This window comes from Orycteropus afer, unplaced genomic scaffold (assembly GCF_000298275.1).
Source record: "Orycteropus afer afer isolate SDZICR_OR568_19922 unplaced genomic scaffold, OryAfe1.0 scaffold00088, whole genome shotgun sequence".
Lineage (NCBI taxonomy): Eukaryota > Metazoa > Chordata > Mammalia > Tubulidentata > Orycteropodidae > Orycteropus > Orycteropus afer.
The window spans coordinates 2289969-2300594 of record NW_006921675.1 but is presented as its reverse complement, the minus strand read 5'-3'; the positions used below and the strand labels follow the sequence as shown (position 1 = coordinate 2300594).

The window sequence follows — 10626 nt, the reverse complement described above, 5'->3', positions numbered from 1 at the left end:
CTGGAGACACAGTACTGATTGCATTGAACTGGAAGTTAAGAATGCCACCTGGCCATTTAGGCTTCCTCATGCCTCTGGATCAACAGACAAAGAAGGGTGTTACTGTACTATCTGGTGTGACAGATCCTGATTACCAAGGGGAAATTGGATTGACATTACATAATGGAGGTAAAGAAGAGTATGTCTGGAATACAGCAGATTCCTTAGGGTATCTTTTAGTACTACCATGCCCTGTGATTAAACTCAACGGAAAATTACAGCAACCCAATTCTGGTATGACTACTAATGGCCCAGATCCTTCAGGAATGAAGGTTTGGGTTACTCCACCAGGCAAAGGAACACAAATCAGCTGAGTTGCTTGCTGAGGGCAAGGGAAATAGGAAATGGGTGGCCAAAGAAGGTAGTTCTGAATATCAGCCACGACCACATGAGCAGTTGCAGAAACGAGGACTGTGATTGTTATATTTCTTCATCATATATGTGCATCAAATATTTTTGTTTCTTTGAAGGATGACTGGGAAATCTATTTCAGAAACCCAAGGAGGGGTTGCTATGAGCTGGATCCAACTCCATGGCAGAGAGTTTTTGTTTTTGTTATTCTCTGTTATGAACTGTGAAACATAAACAAGGTTAATGAGTCTCCGTCGTACGCATGTTAGTATATCCTGTTAGGTGCAAATATGACTTTATAATTGTCCTTATTTAGAGATTATATATGGTTAACAAGATGCGTAAACTGCCAAGTTGACATGGGGTAGATTGTGATAGTTGGGGTTGTGTGTCAACTTGGCTGGACGACAACTCTGTGTGGTGTAAGCAGTTGTGATGTGGGTTATTCCCATGATGGTATCAGATGTATATGTTTTGAACAGGCAATTCACTGAAAATTAGTTTCCCTGGGGGTGTGGCCTACTTCCAATATATTTATGGACATCTTGGGATAATGAGACAAACTTCTGTGGATCTGGATCCTGTTATGCTGCCTACAACTGTCTGTGAGCGAACAATCTACTATTCAGCCTGGTGATCTTGGATTCGTCATTCATTGCAGCCAACAGCCAATATACTACTGCCTGCCAACCTTAAGCTAGTCAGCCCCTGCAGCTGCATGAGTCAGGAAAAGCCTCCACCTTGACAACTGATCCAAGAACTTGGACCTGCCATTTTCCTAAGATAAATTTCTCTCTCTCTCTCTCTATAACCTTTACTAGTTTTGCTTGTCTAGAGAACCCAGCCTAACACAGACACTGAAAATTATCTTCTTCATTCACAAAGTGTTCCTTAGCTTCTACAATAGAGCTCTCTCCCCACCCACTCAAAAGGCTTTTCTTGCACAAAACTAAATGTTCAGTTTCCACTCCTGAACTTATTTGTTTCTCGAGAAGAAAACAATTTTCAGCCCTTTTCCTCTACCATCTCCCATAGGGTCAATTATCCCCTCTAGAATAATGAATTGCAATTTTCAACTCTAGCCTTAATCTCAATATTGAGAGAGAGCAAACACATGATCCCCTTCATACATAAATTAGAGGAATTAGAAAAACTATTTGCTTTACACTGAGATTCATTTTAAAAAAGGGAAAGACTTTTTCAAATAGTGAGCAATTAATTAATTCACCAAGTATTTTCTGAGTACTTCACTACTGTACAAAGAAGCCCTGGTGGTATAGTGGTTAAAGTGCATGGCTGCTAACTGAAAGGTTTGGCAGATGAACTCACCAGCCATTCTGTGGGAAAAAAATATGGCAGTCCAGTTCTGTAAAGATTACAGCCTTGGAAACCCTATGGGACAGTTCTACTCTGTCCTATAGGGTGGCTATTAGTCATGGTTGACTTGACAGCAACAAGTTCTACTACTGTATGTTAGGTATCGTACTACATGGTAAATGAAAATACAAAAATGAATAGGGTATACTCTAGTAGAAAAGCAAAGTGGAACCTGTATATAATATATAGTTTAATAAGCAACAGAAGAATTAACTTTTGATAGGCACTGAATTTTTCACAGAAGAACCCACTAAGAACTAAATGTTTGTACAGCTGTTCGTACAAACAAGCTGTCTGAACAGCTTTGGTTTGGTTTAGCAAACTAGGTAACTTTCAAACTCAATACCTTTGGTAAAGGGGAAGATCATCCATGTAATACTACACCTGTTTGCTACGAAAACAAGACTTTTGGTTTTCCAAAGCTGATGTCTTCTAAGAGATGTGGGTCATACTTTTCTTATAGACCTAGAAGCAGCAATGATAATAATTCTCCCAATCCCAGATCCAGTTTATTTATTTATTTTATTTAAGGACGATTATTTGATTCCTCATTTTACTAAATTATAGTTAGACTAACTCAGCTTCTCAATTATTACACTATCTTTACTATATTCACTAATTTAAATAATAAAACATTTGGACTGAATGTATCAAAACTGTCAAAATGCTGAAGATAAATATAAATGAAATATAAGTACAAAAACTTAATAGTTCTTCTATATTCAAATTCACATACAAAATAAGATTTACCACTATGGAGAAATTCTGTATGCTAAATATATAAAGATATACCATTGATATAAAAGTATCCTACTGGGGGGGGAAAAAAAAAAAAAAACGCACAGCCATCAAGTCGAATCTGACTCATAGCGACGCCTGCTTGGGTTTCTGAGGCAGTATCTCTAAGCAAGTAGACTGCCCAGTCTTCTTTCCAAGGAGTGGCTGGTGGGTTTGAACTGCCAGCCTTCTGGTTAGCAGTCAAATGCCTTAGGAACTACACCTCCAGAATTCCCATCCTACTGAGATAATTAAATTATTGCAAAACCCTAGCAATTTATAAAAATTTTTCAATAGGTAAATAAGCCCTACACCTAAAAACTATGTACAATATTTCATCACTTGTACAAATTTTTATAACTTACCGAAGAGATTCAGCCATTCGCCTCAAGTCTTCATTCTGCTGTTTTAAGCGTTCAAGCTTTGCCAGAATCTTGGACAGTTCTCGGCTAGAATGATCAGGGTGGTCATTATCTCGTACCAAGTGACCACCTATATAAAACAGCAAGGTCCCCCAGGCAAAGAGAATGAGCATAATCCAACGCCAGGAACCAGTCCATGGCCGCATTTTCAGATTTTCCACTCACTCGCCTGGCTTCCTAGAGAGCTCAAGGAATTGAAGACATGGTGATTCTGCTTCTAACTAGTGCAAAGGTGGTAGCCTTCAAATTGAAAAGGTGTTGTGTTTCAATACATGATGCTTCAGACAAATTATTCTCTCTGGTAGTCTTGTGGTAAATCTTTCAAAGAGATCTTCCTGGTGGTATGAGTAGGAAGCTTTATTGTCCTGTGCTTCATGGACTCTACATGCTGTGGAAAGAGTAAGAAATGCATTTAAATTATCTAACATATGTAAAAGAGCATATGCTGAGATTCATGAAGTTTTAAAGGAAGCACATTAGTGTTGACTTGCCAACAGGCTGGCAGATACCTAGCTGCCTAATAACAAGTAAAAACCAAAAGCTTTTAAATCTGCATACTAAATCAATTACATCAGGGATCTACCAGATAACAAATTAATTAGCTCTAAGCATGAAAATCCTTTCTAAGTACAATCATCATTTTTCTTCTTCCATCACTGTGCAAAACCTCACATAAAGAGATTAAAAGATTATAACTTTGAATAATAAACAAAAAACAAAGAAAACGTAATTCAACTATATATTTCAGGCTAATGTTTTCATTATCTCAAACAGAAACAAATTCTATATTAGTACCCAAAAGTGTTCAAATCCATCCCTCTCTATCCACCTCCATCTCACTGCTCAGCTGCCATTACACCAACTAACTCTGTAGGTGACAGGCCAATTTTCATTTTTTTAGGTAAATTCTAAAACTGACATTCATATTAGGCAAGCAAAGGTTATCACAGCCATTAAACAGATGGTAACCACTCCAAAATTGCAAAGGTTCATAAGGATCAGATAGAGCTCTACGACTCCTTCCTCAAGTAAATTAAAAATATCAACAAGTGCAACAAAAGCCTAATATTAGTTAAATCTTAGTTTACTGTACATCATAATCTAGAAAGGCATATGGGAGGTTCATTTTTTCACTTTCCTTTCATTAGGCTAAGAATTCCTTTATGAAACAAAATTAATTTCTCACTAAAAAGGGGATATGTAGGCAAAGATAAAATTTTTAAATCATTTGATAATTCTATAGTTACAGAAGAGAAGTCATGTAGGCAGAGTGTTGTTTATATAAAAGAAAAGGGAAAAAATCAGTGAAAACAGTTTGCAAATACAAGATAGAATGCAACAGACACTTGACCACTAATTAAACAGTCTACTACAAAAGACTAAGGAACCCTGGTTGTGCATGCAATGGTTAAGTGCTCAGTTCCTAACTGAAAGGTCAGCAGTTTGAACCCACCAGCAGCTCCAAGGGAGAAAAGATCTGGTGATCTGATCTTGTAAATGATTATAGCCTAGGAAATCCTATGGGGGCAGTTCTATTCTGTCATATAGAGTCGCTATGACTTGGAATGAACTCAAAGGAAAACAATGACAACATTTAAAAGACAAGACAGAAAAGTTAGAGAAAAGGTATAAAAAATCTGAGTTCAGCATTGTTATTTTTCTACTTTTGATCCTCAATTCTCAATTGTTTTTATATAGCCAAAGAGAAGAAGGAAAAAAAAAAAAACTTCAAATGAGCATCATAGATACACTCTACTTCTTTTCCATTTGTTGTTATGTGCCGTTGAGTCGGCCCCAACTAATAGCAAGTTTGGTTTCCGAGGTGGTATCACTACAGAAGTAGAATGCCCAACCTTCCTTCCAAGGAGTGGCTGGTCTGGTAGTGTTGTGTCTAAGGCACTTGACTGCTAACCAGAAGGCTGGTGGTTCAAACTCACCAGCCACTCCTGAGAAGGAAGGTTGGGCAATCTACTTCCGTAGTGACACTGCCTCGGAAACCCAAGGAGGGGGCGCTATCAGTCAGGTCCAACTCGACAGCACATAACAACAACAACTCTTTCCCATTTATTCCCACATATTTCCCTTGATGTTATTGGTTTATACTGGCTAAAACATAAAATAAAAAGACATATACTCACTGAGACTTATTTGATAACAAAATAATAAAGCAATAATCCCTATGAAAATTTGATGGGAACTTTCTTTTATTTTTGTGAAAGTAAACAGCCAAAGATTTACCATTTCACCAACTTCTACATGTACAATTCAGTGACACCGATTACATCTTCCAGTTGTGCTACCATTCTCCCTATCCTTTTATAAATTATTCCAACACCATTACCTTAAGCTCACTGCCCCCTAAGATTACTAACCATCCTTTTGAGTTGCCATTGTCAAACTGATCTCACATAGATTTTTTTTTTGGGGGGGGGGAGCATAATGCTCAGAGCAGACATACTTTACTAATTAAGATAAGCTGTTTATTTGGTTCAAAGAAGACTTCAGGGGATAATCTTGACTTAAGATTTATCTCAAGGCAATGGTTTCGGGGGCTCATCTAGACTCAATGACTCTAAGAAGTCTGTATTCTATCAAAAATTTAAAATTCTGTTCTGCATTTTTTTCTCTCTTTTGATTCTACAGTAGAATCTTTGATCAGAATGTCCAGGATTCTGGTATAGCATCTTTGATCAAAATGTTCAGTAATGGTAGCCAGGCACCATTGGGTTTATCAGGTCTCATGGCACAAGAGGCAGATTTTCATGGAGTCAGGCAATCACACATTCAGTTCATGCTCTAATTCCAGACTCTCCATCCTCTGTTACTTCAGATGAATGCTGACAAATTACTGTACCTTGGAGGGCTTCTTGCTAGCTTTTAAGACCATAGTCACTGTGCAGCAAATAAGGAGGCAGAAGTTCTGAGAAACAATATCAGGCCAAATGATTGGGATGTCTTTCAAAATAGTGACCATAAAATGCCAAATCAAGAAAACAAACCCTGTATATTTGTGCATAAGAAGCCTTAAGAGCTGGTTTTTGTTTTGTTTTGTTTTTGTTTTGTTTTGTTTTTGTAAGTACATATACATTTGTCGATACAAAATTTTTCAGGTGTACAGCTTAGCATAGTGATATCAACAATAATTACTTGCACAAATACTGTCCTTAAATGACACAAAATTTCCAGTCACAATTAAGAAAAAATCATTACTTCCCTCCCAAACAGTGGCTTTTATTGTTGTTTTAATGACTACTTTTTATTAAATTTTATCAAGGGTATTCTATCAATCCAAATGCCCATTGAGATGTTTCAACAAACAGATGCAGTGGTAGAGGTACTCGTTTATGTCAAGAAATTTAGAAGACAGCTACCTGGATAACTGACTGGAAGAGATCAACAGTTGTACCCATTCCAAACAAAGGTGATCGAAAAGAATGTGGAAATTATCAAACAGTATCACTAATATCACATACAAGTAAAATATTGCTGAAGATAATTCAAAAATGGTTGCAGCAGTATCCTAACAGGGAACTGCCAGAAATTCAAGCTGGATTCAGAAGAGGATGTGGAACAAGGGATATCACTGCTGATGTCAGATGGGTATTGCTTGCAAGCAAAGAATACGAGAAAAGTGTTTACCTCACTTTCACTGACTCTGCAAAGGCACTGATATGTGGATCTTAACAAATTATGGATAACATTGCAAAGAATGGGAATTCCGGAACACATAATTGTGCTCATGAGGAACCCATACATAGAACAAGAGGTTGTTACTGAACAGAAAAGGGAATACTGCATGCTTTAAAATCAGGAAGGGTGGGTGGCAGAGTTGTATTCTTTCACCATATTTATTCAATCTATAAAATGAGCCAATAATCCAAGAAGCTGGACTATATGAAGAATGAGGCATCAGAATTAGAGGAAGACACATTAATAACCTGAGATATGCAGATGACACAACCTTGCTTGCTAAAAATGAAGAAGACTTGAAGCACTTACTGATGAACATCAAAGACTTTACAATCTAAAGTATGGATTACACCTCAACATAAAGAAAACAAAAGCCCTCACAACTAGACCAATAAGCAACATTATGACAAATGGAGAAAACACTGAGATTGCCAGGGATTTCCTTTTACTTGGATCTACAATCAACACCTATGGAAGCAGCAAGTCAAGAAATTAAATGCCATATTGCACTGGGCAAATCTGCTGTAGAACAAAAACCTCATTGAAGAGTTAAGAAGCCAAGATGTCACTGAAGACTATTGTGTGCCAAGCCCAAGCCATGGTATTTTCAACTGCCTAATATGCATGTGTGGGAGCTCTGGTGGCCTAGTGCCTAAGGCATTTGACTGCTAACCAGAAGGCTGATGGTTTAAACCCAACAGCCACTCCTTAGGAGAATGACTGTACAATCTACTTCCGTAGAGATACCACCTCAGAAACACAAGGAGGGATCACTATGAGTTGAAAGCTGGACAATGACTAAGACAGACAGAAGAAAGGCTGATGCCTTTGAATTCTGGTGTTAGTGAAGAATACTGAAAATACCAAGGACTGCCAGAAGAACAAACGTATCTGTCCTGGAAGAAGTGTAGCTGGAGTGCTCCTTGAAAGGAAGAATGGCCAGACTTCATCTCACCTATTTTGGTCATGTGGTCAGAAGGAACCATTCCCTCAAGAAGGATATTACGCTTGGTAAAGTAGAGCATTAGGATAAATGAGAAGACCCTCAACAAGGTAAAACTGACACAGTGGTTACAACGATGGGCTCAAGTATAGCAAGGATTGTGAGGATGGCACACAACCAGCAATGTTTCCTTCTGTTGTACATAGGGTCACTATGAGTCGGAGCCAACCTGATAGCAACCAACAACTAACAACGACTAAAGCAATCTTTTTTTTACTGACTTCACTCTCTCAAAACCCATAGCTTAATCACAGGTATTCCCATTTGTTATGGATTGTGTCTCCCCCCAAAATATATGTGCTGTAAATCCTAACCTCTATGCCTGTGCTTTTTCATCTGACAAGTTCCATGGGTATAGGTGTCATATATGCTGTAGAAAAAAGTTATCTACAGTAAGATGCTGGACTTGGAAAATTCAGTCATGCAATCTCCAGCATCATTTCTATCACCAAGGTCATACTTTCCAGCTACTGATCCTTCTTGTTTCCTACTTTTGTACTCCAATCACCAGTAATTATTAATGCATCTTGATTGCATGTTTGATCAATTTCAGACTGCAGAGGTTGAAAAATACTCAATTTCTTCATCTTTGGCATTAGTGGTTGGTGTGTATATTTGAATAATAATTATATTAACTGGTCTCCCTTGAAAGTGTATAGATATTTTGCTATCACTGGCAGCACTGTATTGTGGGACTGTAAACTGTTCTTTTTGATTACGAATGTGACATCATTCCCCTTCAATCTGTCATTCCCAGCATAGTAGACTATGATTGTCCAGTTGAAAATAGCCAATATCAGTTCATTTAAACTCACTAATGTCTACGATAGCTATCTTTATGCATTCCATTTCATTTTTGTCAACTTCCAATTTTCCTAGATTCATACTTCACATATCACACATTTAAATTATTAATGGATATTTGCATCTGTTTCTTCTCATTGTGAGTTGTGCTGTATCAGAAAATGAAGGTCCCTATAGTTTTATTCTATCCAGGTCACTAAGGTAGATTCTACTTTGAGGAAGGTTGTCTGTGGTACAGTAGTAAGGCATTTGACTGCTAACCAGAAGGTCAGCAGTTCAAACCCAACAGCTGCTTCATAGAAGGATGATGACACAACGTATTTCTATAAAGATTTATAGCTTTGTAAACCCAACAGCGCTCACTATGACTCGGAATTGACTCGATGGCAATGAATTCAGTTAGGTTCGGTTCTACCTGGGGGAGGCATCTCTTCCCCAGATGTGTTTAGAGTGCCTTTCAACCTGGGGGGCTGTGATAATTGGAGCTGTGTGTCAACCTGGCTGGACCACAATTCTGTGTGGTTGTTCCCATGATGGGATCAGATGACTATGTTCTGAGTGGACTATCTGTTGAAATGGAGTTTTCCTAGGGGTGTGGCCTGCTTCCAGTATAGCCAAGGACATCCTGGGAAGAGAGACATTCTTCTGTGGATCGGGATTCTGTTGTGCTGCCTACAATTGTCCGTGAGTGAACAGTCCACCATTCGGCCTAGAGATCTTGGATTCATCATTTGTTGAAGTCAACAGACAGTGAGAGTTCCAGAACAGAGAAAGTAATATACAGTGATTGAAATAAAATCAGAGCTTGCCAGTAGAAAAGGTGACTGATAAAAAAAGGAGAGGAAGGAAATTTTAGAGTGACAATTACATGGGACATACATTTGGGAAGAAAAATAATCGTTTAATGGTATACTTCACATGGGTGTATTTAAATGTTTTAAATTAGATGTCAAAAAGGTTGAAAAAAAATTTCAGAGAAAGTTTAAACTATCCTCATTTTGTGAATGTAACTGAAAAGGTTAATAACCAAAGACTTCCAATTCATTAAATGGTCAAAGTATTTTCTTCAGTAAAATCATCATCATCATACACTAGGCATTCTTAGTTTTAATGGAAAAAAAATCAAGTATTAATAGATATGACCAACATCCAAAAATTATGTTTTGCACATGCTTGGAAAGCAGTAAAAATCAACTCAAATGATTAGAAACATAACAACAACAAAAAAAAAAAAAAGAGAAACTGTGGTGAATCTTCTTAGTAACTTACCATTTTCTCAAAGCAAAAAGAATCAAAGATTCAAATAATGATGATTCCGTAAATTATAATGAATATATACAGAAGTTTAAGATGATATCAACTACTTTAGAACAAGTTACTTTTTTAACAAGTGTAAAGAATTGAAAAATTCAACTAAAAAGGAAATCATTTCTTCAAAAAACTTAATGAATGACTACTCTGAAGAGTCAAATCCACTAAGAAGTACCTAGGAAGAAATGCCTGGTTGGCAATCTACTTGCAAAAGATCACAGCCATTGAAAACACTATGGCATGCCCCACTATGGCATAGGGTCACCATGACATGGAATCAACAAAATAGCAACTGGTTGGTTGGTTGGTAATTTTTTTTTTAATCGTAACGCAGCCACTCCTCGGAAGGAAGGTTGGGTATTCCTACTTCCGTAGTGATACTACCTCGGAAACCCAAGGAGGGGTCGCTATGAGTCAGAGCCGACTCGATGGCAAATAACAACAACAACACAATGTAACACAGGTTAAGCATGACTATTATTTCAAGTGATAAGAGCAAAGATGTCTCCTTCAAGACTAAGGTATGTCCATCCCAAGCCATGGCATTTTCAGTCACTTCTTATGCATGTGAGAGCTGGGCAATGAATAAGGAAGACCAAAGAAGAGTCACTGCTTTTGAGTTGTAGTGTTGGTGAAGAATGCTAAGAGTACCATGGACTGCTAAAAGGACTAACAGATCTGTCCTGGAAGAAGTGCAGTTGGAATGCTCCTTGGAAGCAAGAATGGCCAGACTTTGTCTGACCTACTTTGATCATGTTCTCAGGAAGAACCATTCCCTGGAGAAGGATATCATGCTTGGTTAAAGTAGAGGGTCAATGAAGAAGGGGAAGGCCCTCAAGAAGATGGACTGAC

General features: G+C 37.8%; 1 protein-coding gene across 1 annotated transcript in view; it reads right to left on the bottom strand.

Moving 5' to 3' along the window:
• Nucleotides 1-3112, bottom strand: part of FUT8 (fucosyltransferase 8) — a 307869-nt gene extending 304757 nt beyond the window's left edge. Inside the window, exon 1 of the mRNA XM_042781142.1 lies at nucleotides 2910-3112. Coding sequence (XP_042637076.1) covers nucleotides 2910-3112 — 203 coding nt within the window. The remainder of the gene's footprint in view (nucleotides 1-2909) is intronic.
• Between the last annotated feature and the right edge of the window lie 7514 nt (nucleotides 3113-10626).